At 42.5% G+C, this 18,347-nt stretch overlaps 4 protein-coding genes across 4 annotated transcripts in view; 2 read left to right on the forward strand and 2 right to left on the reverse strand.

Annotated features, from left to right (window-relative positions):
- Window positions 1-3,210, forward strand: part of LOC149065052 (uncharacterized) — a 13,118-nt gene extending 9,908 nt beyond the window's left edge. Inside the window, exon 3 of the mRNA XM_089254417.1 lies at window positions 1,963-3,210. Within this exon, the coding sequence (XP_089110543.1) occupies window positions 2,129-3,106 (978 nt within the window). The 5' untranslated portion in view covers window positions 1,963-2,128 and the 3' untranslated portion in view covers window positions 3,107-3,210. The remainder of the gene's footprint in view (window positions 1-1,962) is intronic.
- The window catches only part of LOC149065049 (uncharacterized), a 99,570-nt gene that overhangs the window by 49,970 nt on the left and 31,253 nt on the right, over window positions 1-18,347 (reverse strand). The window lies entirely within an intron of this gene.
- LOC149065053 (uncharacterized) lies at window positions 10,920-11,741 on the reverse strand. The gene has a single exon (XM_089254279.1). The coding sequence runs from the start codon at window positions 11,739-11,741 to the stop codon at window positions 10,920-10,922; it is 822 nt and encodes a 273-aa protein (XP_089110405.1).
- Window positions 16,005-17,167, forward strand: LOC149065054 (uncharacterized). The gene has a single exon (XM_089254416.1). The coding sequence runs from the start codon at window positions 16,105-16,107 to the stop codon at window positions 17,086-17,088; it is 984 nt and encodes a 327-aa protein (XP_089110542.1). The 5' UTR covers window positions 16,005-16,104; the 3' UTR covers window positions 17,089-17,167.

The following is an 18,347-nucleotide window of genomic DNA, read 5'->3' on the forward strand; positions in this document are numbered from 1 at the left end:
CCTGATTTTCGAGCCATATCTTGACAACGAATATTTTGAGAAAACGAAAAAGCAGCCTGGGGCCTTTATACCAGAAGCAAGAATGGACTGTATCATAAAGGCAAGTGTTTTTTTTCTCCCCTTCCACAACCCCCCCCCCCCCATTAATATTTTAAGTGGTCCAAAAATAAAGAATTCGGATTCGATGCAGAAGAAGAGAGAAGAAAAACGTGCATCTTATCTCGATGAAATCTCAGTGAACAATAAAACTTTAGCTAAAGAGGAGTGGCAAATGTAGCAAAGATGTTTTGAAGAACAAGATGATGTTAATAATAATAAAAACCTTTCTTCTTTTTTTAATAAGATTTTCTTCAAGCAAAGTGGAACTCAATGGAGAACAGTGAAAAAAAATTAAGCAAAGGGGATTTGAAAAAAAAAACTTACCAAAATCCAATTTTAAAAAACGGATTTGGTTTTTTCGTCTTTCACCATTTGCCTACGTAACGCAGGCTTATAGGAACAGAGTTCTATTGAACAAAATAGGAACTTAATCATCTGTGCCCCAAGTATGCATTGGACTCCAAAAAAAATTGGTATAGAACAAAAATTTAATTTAAATTCTTATCGAGAAGGGGAGAAAAAAATTGACTTCTAGAAGGATCATAATACTGTATGAATGAAACGATTAAATACAGGAGTTAATGCTATGTAGAAAAAAAGTTGTGTCATCAAAAATATTATCTATAGAAGTAAACGCTAAACAATAAGACAGCTGGCGCACTTCAACAGTCAACAATACGAATACAAATATAGAATTTTCAATAATTGCTATTTCTGAATGAGTGCAGATCCACTATACATATGGTATGTCGAGACGGATACAAGATGGACAGACAATACGAGATGGATATTCAACTTTCATCTTCACTCTACTAGTTCATAACTCTCTCTGACCAAAAAAAAAAATACTACCCTAAACATCTCTTTATGAGGAGACGTCATTTAAATCTTCTATTACAATGAAACCTCAATATAACAATACTCTGCAGACCAAGAAAACATATCGTTGTATCGAGAGGCAGCAGTTCAATATTAGAATATAGGAATTTCCAAACAAGACTTGAAGAATATCTTTATGGAGAAGTTCATCGTTATATCGAGTATCAAATTATTTTTTTAACTTGGTTTTCTTTCCAGATTGGGCAAGATCAGACAAACCCTGGATACTAGACACATATTCATGCATAATTTCATTAGAAACTACCCCTGACACTGCTTGCTGACTCTTTATTGTTTATGTTAGGCCTGGATTACCCTATAAAAGTTTGATAAAAGATCTTTTACAGAACTTGAAAACAACAGCCAATACACCTATTGGTTACATTGGCTCGAATGTAACTGGCATGCTTCGGCTGACAAGCAGCATTCTTCGTCTCTTCATTAAAACTGCAGTGGCAAAGCCAGCGAGTTCGGAATATTCCTCGCAAATAAGATAATTCCGGTTTCATTGGAACCACTTTTTTCGATAAAAATTCTCATAGCATTATCGATGTGTTATCAAACATTGTCCATCAGTGTGGTCTGGTGAGTCGCATTTGAGAATTTCTCCCATACATGTATTTGTCGCAGCTTCATCAAGTCCAACAGATTTCGTCATCAAAAGATTTAACTATATCTACAATTTGTAAGACATTTTCAGGATGAAAGTGAAACTCTATGCCCGATTTCGCTTGTTGCAATTACTGAAATTAACTATTCAAAATAATGTTATAGCGAAATCACGTATATCTGTATTTATATTTTTCCCATCTTTCTCAATATTTTAACCTTTTCTCTTTTTTTCTTTTTTTTCTGCCACCTTGTTATGCAATTTGCCTATTGTGGCTTCAGATTTTGTATTTGTATACTGTCAAGATGATAATTTCAATGTCTTGCTTACCGTACAAGTTGGATGATAAAAATTATAAGTCTATATTTTTCCAGGTAATTGAAGATCATCATCTAAATCTGGAAGATAAAACTCCCACTTCTGTACAAGTCGACAAGCAATGACAGTATTTGCAGCAATTCAAATTATGGAAAACTTGGTAAATTACAAAGGATCTGCTTTGTTTAATTAGAACGTCAACATTTCTCTGACTCTTTTGAAATGGATGAATCATCTATGAGATTACACATTGATGTACATGAAGACAATGCCAGTTGTATGCCGATCTCGGCAACATCGTATGAGAAGCATTCCGAACCCATTTCTCATGATCGTTTCGGTACTGAAAATTACCCGCATAAATGTGAGTGCTGCGGGAAAACATTTTCAAAGAGCTCCGAGTTGATCGTTCACAAAAGATTTCATATCGGGCAGAGGGCATACGAGTGCGATATTTGCGGTGCAGAGTTTTCTCGCAACGACACTTTAAACCAACACAAAAAAATTCACACTGGAGAGAAGCCACACGAGTGCTATTATTGTGGTAAAACTTTTGCTCAAATCAGCACTTTAAATGGTCACAAAAGAATTCACACAGGAGAGAAGCCACATGAGTGTGATTATTGTAGTAAAACTTTTTCTGAAATCGGCGCTTTAAACAAACACAAAAGAATTCACACCGGAGAAAAGCCATATGAATGCGACTATTGCGGTAAAATGTTTTCTGAACTTGGCACTTTAAATTGTCACAAAAGAGTTCACACAGGAGAGAAGCCGTACGAGTGTGATCTCTGTGGTCGAAAGTTTCCTTTCAATACAAGTTTAAAGAACCACAAAAAAATTCACACGGGAGAGAAGCCACATGAGTGCGATTATTGCGGTAAAACTTTTTCCCGAAACGACGCTTTAAAAAAACACAAAAAAGTTCACACAGGAGAACAGCCGTATCGGTGCGACTATTGTGATAAAACGTTCTCTGAAATCGGCAATTTAAATATTCACAAAAGAGTTCACACAGGAGAGAAGCCATACGAGTGTGATTATTGTGGTAGAAAGTTTTCTGTAACTGCAAGTTTGAATTGTCACAAAAGAATTCACACCGGAGAGAAGCCATATGAGTGCGATTATTGTGGTAGAAAGTTCTCTGTACTTGCAAGTTTGAACAAACACAAAAGCGTTCACAATAAGGAGAGGCCATAAATGTGCGATTTGTCGTTGATTAAATCGAAACTCTTCGATAATGCATTCGAGTAATAGAATGTTAATTTCTGTTCGTCAACCATAATAAAATTTTGGCTTTTTCTGGTTCATTTTTGATATGCAGTGAACCCTCGATTAAACGGATTGATCGAGTGTCAGACTGGCCATGGGTCATGAAGTACGACGGATCCGCTAACAAACGGAGATATTTCGGGGAAGAAAGTTCACATTCCTCTGGAAGGAATCGAATCACGGTCCTCTCGCTGTTTGCTTCATTACCAGAATTTTACTTCCCTTGGAGCTTATACGTACGCAAAATGGGACTGCATATGAACAGGCAACACCATCTATAGCAGAAGGCCCCTGCGCGAAGCTTGTGACGTCACTGATGGTGGTCATCTCACCTATAGTTATTGGATATAGCAGGCCGACGCATGTGTCATCTTTACCCTGTTTTGTAGTACATGTATATCCGATAGCTATAGGTGAGATGACCTTTAGTGACGTCACGAGCTTCGCGCGAGGTTTTCTGCTATAGATGGTGTGGGAACAACCCTGAGCTGCGGGGAACGGTTGTTTTGATTCCCCGCAGAGGAATGTGAATTGTCTCTCCCAAAGTCATCTCTGCATGGTCTCCAATCTTTCGCACTTTGTATGAACAGCAGAGAGTGGCATTGTATTTCTAACTTTGGCCTATGGGTTATGAGTGTGTGAGCAGAATTTTTTCAAACATGTTTTTAACGGTAATTGATACTGTCGTATTTGTTAGGAGAAGACAGGCAGAAATCTAATATAATGTTTATTAATTTCACTGTCAGGGAAAATGTAGAGACTTTTTGCATATTAATGCCTAGACGAACTCGGAGAGGAAAAACTTGTTTTTCTCCATTGGGTATTGCAATTTGGCAAGTACCATAACCAATATACTGTTCCGGATGGAAACTTTCACAAGACTTCGAGATTACAAAACAAGAAGCGGTTCGACGGACAAACACAGATTTATTTACAGAACAGCAATTTACACGTATTTACAAGCTAATCAGCTGGTAGCTAACAACTTTCTCGCAAAGTTCAATCACAACTGACTTTTCATCCAGTCTCTATAATGTGGAATCTCCCCTCTTGTGATCGCCTCACTATTTATAGTTCTGGTCGAAACTTCAAGAAAAAAAAAAATCCACAAATTTCTATTTCATAGTACCAGGTTTGTGGCGCCACTGCCTGGAGGGGGCGGATCCCTCTGGAATGTTCTCGGCCCTCTCCGCCAATCGCACGTCTTTGCACTAAACCGAAACCAGTATCAACTGCTGTTGCCGACAGATTTCTGATAGATCGAACAAATCGTGCCATCTATCATCTATAGATCGTAACAGTGCTCCCTTTCATAGAATTGTTCGCCCCGACAATTCAGTCCTTAAGTCGGCGGGTTGCATTCACTGTTTTAAGAGGCCAGTATTGAAATGGACCACCTTGCACTTCGAGGACGGTGTTTTCTGGATCCGAGCTACGACGTCGTTCAGTCTCTTCACGACTCTGCTGTAGGGTCCTTCCCATGACGTCTGAAATTTCGGGCACAGTCCTTTCCGGCGCTTCGGGTTCCAGAGCCAGACGAGGTCTCCTCCTTTGAAGTCATGAGATGTGGCCCTCGCATCGTAGCGGTTCTTCATCTTTTCGGAGCCGGTGTTGATCCAGTCTCTGGCGATTCGATATACATCCTCGAGGTGCTCCTGGAGTCCCTGGACGTATTCTTCAGGTGGAAGAGAAACATCTGGCGGTCGCCCAAACAGCAGGCAGCTGAAGATCTCGTCCCATCAGCATCTGTGCCGGTGAGAATCCAGTGCTCTCGCGGACGGCAGTTCGGTAGGCCAGCAGGAAAAATCGGTAACTTTGCGTCCACATCCTACTGGTTCTGTTGAATCTCTCGACCATCCCATCGGATTCCTGGTGGAGCGGAGTTATTTGTGTCTTCTCTATTCCTAGAAGTTTGCACATGCTGTCGAAAACCGCTGAAGTGAAGTTCCTTCCCTGGATCAGCACGGGGACTCCAAATCGAGACACCTAATTTCGCACCAGAACTTCAGCCAGCGTCACTGCTTTTTGATCAGGAACGGGATACGCTTTCGGCCACTTGGTAAAATAGCCCATGGTCACCAGTATGTACTTATGACCATTGTGGGTTCTGGGAAACGGTGCGAGGATGTCCAGGATGATTCTCTCCAACGGCGCGCCAACATAGTAACGTTGGAAGCGGGCTCGGATGCGCTTCGGAGGTCCTTTGCGAGCGGCGGAGGCGTCGCAATTCTCGCACCACTTTTCCACGTCTGTTCTGGACTTGTCCCAATAGAACCGTTCACAGACCTTCTGGAGCGTGTTGGTGATGCCAAAATGTCCACCGGTGGGGCTTCCGTGCAACTCATTCAACACTTCTTTCACACGAGCTCTTGGTAGGATGATTTACCATCTGAACGTTTTCCCGTCCTCCGACTCCCATTGCGGTACAGCACGGCATCTCTCATCTTCAGAGACTACCATAGCGCCCAGTATTTTTTGGTCGTCGGACTGGAAGAGGCGACGTTTTGCCACGTTGGTTTGTTTCCGGCGGATTATTGGTCGTATGTCGAGATCTTCTAATTGAGCTTTTCAGGTGTTCTCGTCTCTCCAAGGATCATCACTTGAGATGTTATTCGTCTCATTATAGGGTTCACCGGTCCGCACTTCTTTTCCGCCTTGAGCCAATGGTGATAACTCCGTGGACCCGGTCCTCTCGTCAGGGCGTCGGCATTTCCATGTGCTTTTTCTTCACGACGCTGGATCGTCCCCTTCATGCCATCTGACCCTCGTGAGAGAACAGTTCCGGTCCTGCCATTGGTTTTCTCTGCATCGGAGATGCACTCTTTTTCTGCTTCTGGAATGTCCATCACTTTCCTTGGAGGTACTTCGTTACGATCACATCCAAGCAAGGCGATACGCTCCTTCGAGTGTGCCATTCCTCATGTCCAAGGAAAATCCGTGTTCCCTCAAAAAGTCCACTCCGATGACGCACGGATCCCTTATGTCTGCCACGTAAACGGTGTGTCGACAGGTGACCGTGGCAAACTTCACTGAGACTTCCAATTTTCCGCGCACAGTCATTTTCTCTCCCGTGACTGTCTGCAGCGTCAACGATGGTGGTACGTAGAGAAGTCGTTGCTGGAATTTTCGAACCAGGTCCGTCCTGACGATGCTCGCGTTGGCTCCGGTGTCTATGACCATCCTGCACGGCAGTCCATCAATCTCGCCTCTTACGTGGAGTCCGTGGTCTCGTCCGTGCAGCTGTGAGACGTGGTACACTCGGTATGGCCTATCTTCCGTACCGGTAGCTGCGATTGAACATGCGCTCCGCAGGTGGCTTTTTTCGTACCGTCTCCAGCTTCCCAAGGACTTGTCTTTTTGGGTCCTACGATCATTCTTGGCACTTTTCAGAAGTTCTTTCAGCTCTGATGATGTCCGCCCTAGCGTCCTCCACCACAGAACCGCTGACCTCGTTCGTCTGCTTCGAATTTCATAGCGTAGACAAGAGCACTTCTCACGCCCTTATGTTCTCCCAGACGCAACGCTTGCTGGATGTCCGGATCCTTGACGGAATCGACGAAGCTTTGCAAGGTCAATCCATCTCTGATGTCCGGCGGGAAATCGGGGTAAGCCAACTGTGAGAGCCTTTCGATGTCTATGGCCAGTTCTTGTAATGCCTCTCCCGCTTTCTGCTACCTGGTCTTCAGTTGCAGCCGGTGAAAGTCCTTGAGATAACTTTCTTTGAATCTCAGCTCAAGCGCGTTCGTCATCGGCTGGATAACTGGATTGGTCTTCAGCGGCAATTGTCTGTAGAACCTCGGTGAGTGGCGGCTAGGTGGAAGGCCTTGAGCATACAGTCCCATCCGTTCGCGGAGGCAATCATCTCGATCTGGGTCTTGAAGATCGACCACGATGTCTTTCCGTCGTAAGTCGAGGGCTTGATGTTCGGCCGCATGACGTCAGCTATGGCTGGCAGGACCTGGTGAGCATCCGCGGAAAATGTAGGCTCTTGAATTCTCTTTTCTAGCTCTTGTATCTTCTTCCAGAGCTTCTCATCGACTTCATTCATTTTCTTGGGAGAGTTCTTTCACGGCGTCAACTATTCCGTCCACGAGGTGAAGAGCGTCACAAATTTATTTACAGAACAGCAATTTTTTCATGTATTTACAAGCAGAGATACACGTTAACCAGATCAGAGTTCTCTTATTCAGCATCTATTCCAACAACTCTCTTTCTTTTCTTGTGATAGCCTCACTATTTATAGGTACGGTCGAAACTTCGAGAAAAAGAATATTCCACAAAATTCTATTTTACAGTTTCCAAGGGCGCCACCGTACGGGGGGGGGGGGAATCTTCTGGAATGTTCTCCGCCAATCGCACTTCTTTGCGATAAACAGAAGATTGCGATATTTTTTTCTAAAAAAAACATTCGCGCCATGTATTATCTATACGTCGCAACAATATGCCAATGTGGTTCACAAAACGACAAAATAGATAAAGAGAAATTTATTCACACAGAGGTGTTACAACCTTGTCGAGCGCCGGAAAAGAAGCAATAATTCTTTTCTTTCTCCACGGACGCGCGCGCTTTCTCGTGACGATCGCAGCGCCACAGTACCCCCCCTCCAGTGCGGATCGCACGAACTAATTATTGACAACAAAAGAAAGAAAAAAATATATATACACATATAAGGACGGGATTATGAATGCACTTATACAATGAGACGATTCGGGGGACGACTTACTCTGCCGTAACGGGTCACCATGGGTTCACTGTTTGTACTGTCACTGTTAGTGGCAATGTGCGCTGGTTTCACTCGTGCAATGTTGACACATACGTTTCTTCCTTTGCAGTTGATGGTGATAGTGTTATTGCGCCTTGCGACCACTTCATAGGGGCCATCATATGGGCACTGCAATGGCTTCTTGACAGCGTCATTGCGAAGGAAAACATGAGTGGAATGATCAAGTTCTTTATGGATGAATGTTTTGGATTTATTATGGTGAGACGCTGGGACAGGTCGAATTTTCGAAAAGTGTTGTCGTAATTCAGTGAGCAACTGTTTTTCATTGACGTCTGTGGTGGAAGCTGAGAAGAACTCGCCAGGGAGTTTGATAGGTTCACCATATACCAGTTCAGATGTGGAGCATTCCAGTTCCGGCTTGTATGCCGCTCTTAGTCCTAGAAGGACGATTGGCAATACTGCCACCCAATCTGTTGATGAATGGCACTTGATCGCTGCTTTAAGGACGCGATGCCACCTTTCAACGGCACCATTCGCTTCCGGATGGTATGGAGTGGTACGATTTTGTTTGATCCCCAGTAGTTTGCCGAGAGATCGGAATAGATCACTCTGAAATTGTCGACCTTGATCAGTAACGATCACTTCTGGTACTCCAAACCGTGCAACCCAAGTATGTATGAAAGCCTTAGCAACAGTCTCAGCAGTAATATCTGCTATAGGAATGGCTTCGGGCCATCTTGAAAAGCGATCTACGCAAGTGAGGCAGTAGCGATAACCTTCTGATAATGGAAGCGGGCCCACTATGTCGATGTGCACGTGACTAAATCGTCGAGATGGAGATACGAACTGTCCAATATGAGGGCTGGTATGACGATGAATTTTTGACCTCTGACAGGCGATGCACGCTTGAGCCCAATGTCGGATGTCTTTCTTCATGTTCGGCCATACATATCTGTCGATGATCATTTTAACAGTGGATTTAACACCCGGATGCGCAGGTTGATGAATAATTTTGAACACTTCCCAACGGTATTGTTTAGGAATATAAGGCCGTGGTTTAGATGTCGAGGTATCGAAAAAAAGTTGTGTTTTTCCAGATGGGGAAGAGAGCTGTTGAAGAGCGAGTGAAGATGGTATATTTCCGTCAAGCAACTGCTTCAGTTCAAGGTCATTCTTCTGTGCTTCAGCGATGAGGTCGTAATTCATGGAAGAAGGAAAAAGTAGGTCAACTCCTGCTCGCGAGAGAGCATCCGCTACCACATTGCTTTTTCCCTCGATATGACGAATATCAGTTGTAAACTGAGAAATTAGATTTAATTGATTAATTTGTCGAGGAGAAAGCTTGTCGGCTTTCTGATTGAAAACGAACACTAACGGCCTATGATCTGTGAAAACCGTGAAAGGTTTACCTTCCAGTAAATATCGGAAGTGAATGATCGATGCGAAAATTGCCAAAAGTTCGCGGTCATAAGCACTGTATCGCTTTTCAGTATCACTCAGTTTGCGGGAAAAAAACCCGAGCGGCTGCCAGCTATCATTGACTCGTTGTTGTACCACTGAGCCGATAGCTATGTTGCTGGCATCTGTCACGAGTGCAATTGGGGAATAGGGCCTCGGATGTGTCAAAAGAACTGCTTCTCTAACAGCGAGTTTTGTGTCATCGAAAGCTTTAATGAGCTCTGGTGTCCAGGTAATAAGTGTTTTGTCATGACGCGTACAATTTCGAAGTACTAGATGCAGTGGCAATTGTATCGCAGCCGCTTTCGGTAAAAAGCGACGGTAAAAATTAACCATACCGACAAATCGGCGAAGTTCTGCCTTGTTTTTGGGTCTTGGGTAAGAGTCAATGGTATCGACTTTGGCTGGTAGCGGTTTAATGCCCTGAGAGTTGACTAAATGTCCTAGAAACTTGATTGAGCTGCATGCGAACACGCATTTGCCGATATTTATTTTTAATCCGTGTGTACACAGACGTTTCAAGACCTCACGCACATGACCGACGTGCTCTTCAAGGTTTGAAGATGCAATTAACACGTCGTCTAGATAAGGGAAACAGAATGGAAGTCCTCGCAATATTTCGTCTATATAGCGCTGAAACGTTTGCGCAGCGTTTCGCAACCCGAAACTGAGGACGTTAAATTCAAAGAGTCCGAAAGGGGTGACAATAGCAGTTTTTGGTACATCGGAAGCAGACAATTGTATTTGATGATAAGCGCGTTTCAAGTCTATGGTAGAGAAGATGCATTTACCGTGCAGATCCATAGTGAAATCCATAATATTCCGAATGCTATATCTGTCAGGAACCGTCTTCGCGTTGAGAGCTCTATAATCGCCACAGCATCTCCACGAACCGTCGGATTTTTTCACCATGTGGAGGGGACTGGACCACTGACTATTTGAAGGGCGACATATACCCATGGTAATCATTTTATCGAACTCAGCTTTGGCAGCTCGCAGCATCTCCGGGCCTAATCGACGGGCTCTCGCGTAAACCGGTACTCCTGTAGTTTCGATGTGATGCACCGTTTCGTGTGTTGCTTGCACTGGACTTGATGTTTCTTCCATGAGCTCTTTATATTCTTGTAATAGATTGTGGAAAATCTCATGTCCACATGTCACAGTTACTGCAGGGGAAACAGTTGGAGAAACAGTTGTTCCGGTTGTAGACCGTTCACCCCCGTTGTTGACCAAAACTCGGTTTCCCAAATCCACCGTGAGTCGGAATCTTTTCAGAAAATCGGCGCCGATTATTGGTCGGGATACATCAGCAATGGTAAACACCCATGAAAAAGTTTTTGCTAATCCGAGACTTAGTTTTATCATTTTCTTTCCGTATGTTTTTATTGTAGAACCGTTTGCCGCGGTAAGCGTGAGTAGTGACTGTGGTTTGTTTCTATCAGCTGCAGAAGGGGGTATTACGGAAATATCCGCACCAGTGTCGATGAGAAACGAAAGCTTGCTTAGTGGGTCTGCGATGAAAAGGCGACTGCTGAATGAAACCGACTCCCTCGTCGCCATTAGTTGTCGGTTTGGTCGTTTCCCGAATAGAAACTACATGGTTGCACACACTTACGGGCGTTGGGTCCGAATTCACGGTGATACCAGCAGAGATCGTTTCGAAACCTCATGGATTTTGCACCTTCGTGGCGGTTTCGATTGGGAGGACGTTGAGGGTTTCCACGTTGTTCTCGAGATCGACGTAGCGCGTCAACTTGCAATGTCAATGTCTCTATTTTTTCAGTCAGCTGCTGCACGTCAAGTTGTTGTGGGTGATCGAGATTTGGTGAAATATTCTGTACTTCTGCTTTGCCGCTGACGCTGATGATCTTGTCTGCCATCTCCGATAACTTTTCCAACGTTTCTGAACTTGTGGAGAGGATTGCTTGAACTTGATATGGTAACCGTTGTATCCATAGACGTCGAAGTATTTCATCGCTGAGACGGCCACTGGACAGATCCCGCATTTCTCGGAGTAACGCCGAAGGTCGACGATCGCCCAGCTCGACTTCATACATCAAACGTTGTAAGCGTCGCTCATCTGGTTCAGCAAATTCAGCTTGGAGGCGTCTTTTTAGTGCGTCGTACATGTTTGCCGCCGGTGGATTCATGATGAGGTCACTCACATGTGCCAAAACACTCGTATCCATGGCTGCAACGGCTGTGTGGTATTTAGTGGCATCGGAGGTAATTCCACTCGCCAGGAACTGAGAATCCAATTGCTTGAACCATAGATGAGGTTGTTTGGCCCAAAACGGTGGGGCTTTGACAGCGACTCGGAACATTGCAGGTGGTTGCTCTGATGAATTGGGCATCGTTGGTTGCTCCGATGGATTGGACATCGTTATCGTTCGATGCCGGGTCACCAAACTGTGGTTCACAAAACGACAAAATAGATAAAGAGAAATTTATTCACACAGAGGTGTTACAACCTTGTCGAGCGCCGGAAAAGAAGCAATAATTCTTTTCTTTCTCCACGGACGCGCGCGCTTTCTCGTGACGATCGCAGCGCCACACCAACATACAATGTAACCAAATTTTGCTTTGCGCAATGTTAGACCCACACTGTCCGATCTAGACAAAACCTTAGCCAAATTAGTCAAATGTTCAATGTCACCTCTACCTGTCACAATTAAATCATGTAAATATACTGCAACACCATGCAAACCCTGTATTAATTGGTCCATTTCCCGTTGACAAATCGCGAGGGCAGATGCAATACCGAATGGCATTCTTTTCCATGAAAAAATACCACTATGCGTATTAGTGACTACTAATTTCTTAGAATCGTCATCAAGTTAAAATTGACAATATGCATCCCTTAGATCCAACTTGGAAAACTTTTGACCTCCCGCCAACTGATAAAATATATTTTCAATATTCGGAAGTGGGTACTGTTCCAACTCCGTGGCAGAATTAACAGTGACCTTGAAATCGCCGCGAAATCGTACAGCACTATTAGGTTTAAGGACTGGAAGCACCGTCGTAGCAAATTCAGAAATTTTAATAGGCTCAATAATGTCCTCGCGTAACAGTCTATCTAATTCATCATCAACTTTAGCATGAATTGCTATCGGCACTGAATTGCTATTGCCTATCGAGGTTTGAAAAGTTTGGGAACTGCTTTCGGTTTCAAAACCAAATTAACTTTCACATTCCGCATAGCACCGAGACCAGCAGAAAACATGATTAAATTTTCTCAATATTGATTGTAAAGTAAGAGGTTGATGATTAGAAAGTTTATTTCCCTCTTGTTGAACGAATATGTCCATCAAATTCAAAGCATCCAATTCCGGCCGGCCAAGGTGACATTTTAGTTCTCCGAAACCAACGGTAGAAGTTTTGCCGACTTATTTCCAAACGTAACATTACATCTACTTTTCCCAAAATTAAAATTTCATGCGTGGTATATGATCTCAAAACCACGTTTGTGTCTTGCAAACGAGGGAGAATCGTTTTGAAACGCTCAAAGATAGATTGTGAAATGAGAGCATAAGTTGCTCCCGTATCAACTTCCATTTCAAGGTCGCATTCTTCAACTCGAAGAACCACGCGCTGGAGTCTTCCGGTAATAGTAAATCGGACGCGTTAAAGTTTGAGAATTTGAATAAACTATATGATTGATTCGCAACTTGTAATACCGAATCATTTTTCTGATCAAACTCTCGACGTGGCACTTGATTTTTGTGACGATTGACATATTCGGGCAATACGTCCAACTTTTGAAAAAATACGCACGACAAATACGTTTTTATATGCTGACGACACGGAGATGAAAAATGTTTATTGAATCCGCACCGCATATAGCAATTTTTCCGAAAGTGTTTTTTAGTTGTAGATTTACTAGAATTATTCGTCTGTCCCTTCCGTAATTCTCGATCTCTTGATCGCACTAAATTAACGCCTGGAGAAGCAGTAGAATTTTTAATGTCAACACAACACTACGCGTAGCTGAATCCATCGCGACAGCTATTTCGATGGCACGTTGTAAAGTTAGATTTGGTTCAGTGACCAACTTCAGAGTGATTTCTTCACATTCGATTACACAAACTATTCGATCACGTAACATGAGATCCAAAAAATTGCAATATTTCGACATGTGACGCAATTCCGCGATAAATACCGATTCTCCCTACAAACGGTTTCTCTTGAAAAATTTTAGTCTCAACAGGCTATGAAGGGGGTCGGTTCAAAATGTGTCGTTAGAAGCTGAACCAACTGCGCGAAAATTTTGCCAGTAGTTAATGCAGGAAAGAGGAAATCACATAATCTGTAGGTTTCCGAGCCCACAACAGTAAAAAATATGGCTGTCTTACGAAGTGGATCCACAATTTCATTTGCAATGAAATATTGCTTCAAACGCGCGACATGTTGCAATGTTCGACGGATAGATTAAAAGCTTTAACGCTGCCTAATGTCATGTGCACAAAAATAATGAATTAAAAATCTCCGGGTAGTAAGGCAGTTATAAGGAAGCACTCAACGCCATTGTATGCAAGAAAACACAACGGGGATTTAATCCATTACGAAGTTAATGTCAACTTATTAATATATTAGAACTAACCACAGTGCAGTTAAACATACTGATACGCGAACACATAAGCATCACAATAAGAAGCATAATGGGAAAAAGAGCGCCGCATCGCGGTTGCACATGATATATATAGACATACAAAATCTCCAGTGGCGCCACATAAGGTTAAAACACAAATATGCAACACGTTTCTCCAGTGTTCTCTACTGTATTCATGCGTTACGCGTTGACTGCCCGAGCAATAAGCATAATGCTCGGACAACGCATGGTAATTGAATGTATGCCGTTTTTGCTGATATGGTTCGCTGCTCCTTTGTATATTGCGTCTCAAGGCATTATTACAGGACACATGTGCAGCATGCCCGACAGTTCTTGTGTTGCTAGGACAGATCTTCGCCTTTTGATCATAAACTTCACAACGGTAAGCCCAGAACAAAAAAACTAGTAGACCGACCTTCGTTTGCATTGTCAAGTGTATGAGATATCATTTTCTTGAATTTGTTGTTAACCGTCCGCTTTTCCAAGGTGAACTCGTTGTTTGAGCCATTGGTTGCTGGTTTTTCCGCTTCTGGTGACGTCAGACCATAGTCGCTTCTTAGTGGGTTCTGATATATTCTAATCGTCTCTCGGCTTTTCTTTTCGGATGATCAAGTGATCTCCTGGGCGTAATCGCGGTCAATCGTCTATTCCTGTATTTTTATCAGCTGGGTATCCCCTTAATAGTCCTGGCATTTCTCGCCTTGGCCAGTCTTTGCGGCTTTGAAGGTGTCCATGGCATCAATATTTTATCGTTCCAACTATCCTCCACATAAAAAGTTGAATGGGGCAGCTGCGTGTGCCTCACTGCTCTTGGACTTGCATTTTTACAACACTCTAGCCCTTGTTTGTTGTTGTTCCTTTCGTTTATATGACGAACATAAGGACAAAGGCTGATGATGGAACCACTCTTCCACAGCATCGCGCGTAGCTTGATTGCAGGTGAAACGCTGACCTTTCAGGGCCTTCTTTAACAGACCGAACGCTTGACGCGGGCCTTGGCAATATCGTCCGAATTTCGAGATCCCATGGAACGACTTGTTAAACACAAAAGCTTGTCGTGAATTGAAAAAACCACTGTGATATTTATTCCCAGTGTTTACGTCAAGTCTGGAAGACAACGCTCACGTTCTTCATTGCTGTCCCCACTTTAGATTTTAGGTGCAATCCTAAAGTTTGAGAATTACATTTTCTAGTTAAGAATTGGGCAACTTCATGAGCCACTCTCCATCAGTACCATTGATACTAAGGCCGGAACAAGAGGGGGGCAACGTCCCCTGGCGGAAAAAATTTCGGGGGCTGCAATTTCAGGTTGGAACAAAGAACACCGTCATACAATTATCGAATTTTTAAGTTGTGGGGGTGGCAAAAATCCTGGTTATGACCCTGATTGATACTGCCGCTGTGGTGGTGGAGCGGCGGCCAGAGTGTTGGACTCGCCGGAATCAAACTCCCACCGACACCACAGTGGTGGTCGGCTGAAGTTGGTTTTCCGTAGTTCCCAACTTGGAGGGTGAATGCGAGCCGATCTCCCCGTTAAAAATTTTCGCCACAGAGAGAAACCGACCTACAATGTTACAAATCAATCACTCCGTTCACAGATAGCAGCACAAAAGAAAAAAACTATACACGCACTCAAACTGTTGGGTACACACATTTACACTTCCGACACAACTCAATCGCTAGTAAATTGCCCATGGTGATAGACCGGAGTTGCTCTCGGAACGGAAGAAAATATCATTGTTACGAAAGAAGCACAACTCTGAAAACGTAAATATGTTAGAGCAATGCATATACGTACACTCGTATAACACGTTCCGGCGTGTACCGATTCCGTAGAGGAATATGTACGAAGTGCATGTATGGTTGAGAAGTATTTGTATCATTGCTAATTTGATAATTGTCGTATTTCTTATACTGTGTCACTTGATTTCACAATAATTATAATACATCTAATTTTATAGGTAGTGGAAGACCCTGGTGGAAATCTGTAGGTGGGAATCGTGAATTCTATGAAGTGGACATGCTACAACAGTTTTTCGAACGATATTGTTTTGCGAAAAAGAACATAGTAAACTAGAGTTTTACTCTTCGCTCACAGTTAGAATACTTCTTTGATATTCTTCTTTTTGGAAATGGATGAACTCTCTTGTAGGAGCTCACAAGATATAGATGAAGGTGATTTTAGCTGTGTTCCGATTCCAGCGGCACTGAGTGTAAAGCCTCCTAAATCAATATCTCATTATCACCTCCTTAATGAAGATAAACTTGTTACTTGTGAGCGCTGTGGAAAAATATTTTCGAAAACATCTTATCTCGACAAGCATATAAAAATGGTTCACGCCATTGCAAAGCTCGAATGCGATTTGTGTGGTAAAACGTTTTCCCGAATGCGCTACTTGAACGTACACAAAAAAATTCACTCAGGAAGGAATAAACCACATCAGTGTAGTTTTTGTGATAAAATATTTTTTGACATTGGCGATTTGAAGAAACACATAAGAGTTCATACGAAAGAAAAGCCATATGAGTGCAATTGGTGTGGTAAAACTTTTTCTGTAAGAGGCAGTTTGAAACGCCACGAAAGAGTTCACACTGGGGAGAAGCCACATGAGTGCGATTTCTGTGAGAAAAAGTTCTCTGATATCGGCACGATGAAACGTCACAAAAGAGTTCATACTGGAGAGAAACCACATGAGTGTGATGTTTGTGGTAAAACATTTTCTCTGATTAACCACTTGAATCGTCACAAAAGAGTTCACACAGGAGAGAAGCCACATGAGTGTGACGTTTGTGGTAAAACGTTTTCTCTTATTTACACGTTAAATACTCACAAAATAGTTCACACTGGAGAAAAGCCTCATGAGTGCGATGTTTGTGGTAAGAGGTTTTCTCAAATCAGCGGTTTGCATATTCACAAAAGAGTTCACACTAGAGAGAAACCACATAAGTGCGATATTTGTGGTAAAACGTTTTCTATGATCAGTTCTTTGAATATTCACAAAAGAATTCACACTGGTGAGAAGCCTTATGAGTGCGATATTTGTGAGGAAAGGTTTTCTGATACTAGCAAATTCAATCGTCACAAAAGAATTCACACGGCATTCTCTGCCGTGTGATAATACATCACACTGTCAGTGTAATGTTTGTGGTGATGTGTTTTCTCATATAGGGAGCTTTAAAAGTCACAAAAGAGTCCATACCGAAAAGAAGTAGAAGTGCGATTCATGTACTAAAATGTTTTCTTGAATCCGCCATTCCAACACTGGAGAGAAGCAATCCATCGTAACCATACGAATGCGATTTTTCCAGGTTCATGCTTAATTTTCTTTAGTGAAGCTCTTACTAAATAAGAATTTGTTTTTGTATGAGTTTTCGAATAAAATTTTCTTAAAAAGCATTCATAGCATCTATTAATAATAATGAAAGCCCCGGAATGGGAAAAACACAGATACAATATGGAATGTACTTGCCGCAACCATTTTTGTAAGCAACACTGTTAACTTGATGAGTTAATTAAAGATAGTTAATCTTAACGAGATGAGTTAATTGATGGTAGTTAGGGAAAATCGAAATAGTTTATAGATATTATATAATGGTAGTAGTTTTTCATGGGAAAACGAGCAGAAAAAAAAAAGAAAAGTAAGAGGTTACAGTGAAGGTAAAAGAAACCTACGATAGTATAAGAAAGTAGGTCAGGAGGCAAAATTTTGGGTAATAGTGAATCGCATGTGATGGGAAAGTTTAATCCTAGGAGACAGACTGTTGAATTTATGGGAAAAGCTATATTTTGGAATGCAGTTGTATGTAGTCGAAGATAATAAAGGAAATGTAATAAAACGGGACCCTAGTTGAGAACGTTAGGTGGGTAAAATAATATTCGTGTCAAGCTGAAGACCGTGGCACTGGAAATCTTATGAAAAATAAGATAAGGCTAATCTTTGTCGCTGGTCAAATGCATTGATTTACGAAGGAATGTGCGTCTAGACGGTTTCTATGGACGTGGAGCGGATCTAAATTAAATGGTAGGGTCAAAGGTTATGGGAATGTGAGATTTTCCCAGAGAAGGAGATGGGCCAATGAAATTATGTTTAATACTAAAAAGTGGTTCAGACGGGAAAAGAGAATTTCAAGATGGGCGAATGGAAAGTCTTGAAATAGCGCAAAAAGGTGGAGTTGAAATTATCAATCAAAATATAAAGAGATTTTAACAGAGAGAGGGGAAGGGGAGGCATTCCGCAAGAGAGAGGAGAAGAGAGAGTTTTTGGTAGTTAGATCAGAGGGAGAGAGAGTCGGGATCTTAGGACAGAAGGATGACGTCGAAGAAATTGTGGTCTAGGATCTTTGATGGGGTAAGTGGTGCTCAATATGTATTGTC

The sequence above is a fragment of the Pholcus phalangioides genome, unplaced genomic scaffold, assembly GCF_987345545.1.
Source record: "Pholcus phalangioides strain wild (caught in Gottingen) unplaced genomic scaffold, Ppha-v1.0 ptg000041l_1, whole genome shotgun sequence".
Classification (NCBI taxonomy): Eukaryota; Metazoa; Arthropoda; class Arachnida; order Araneae; family Pholcidae; genus Pholcus; species Pholcus phalangioides.

Bases quoted from the DNA above. Each gene is read 5' to 3' on its own strand.
- LOC149065054 (XM_089254416.1), top strand. From the start codon at position 16,105: ATGGATGAACTCTCTTGTAGGAGCTCACAAGATATAGATGAAGGTGAT.
- LOC149065053 (XM_089254279.1), bottom strand. From the start codon at position 11,741: ATGTCCAATCCATCGGAGCAACCAACGATGCCCAATTCATCAGAGCAA.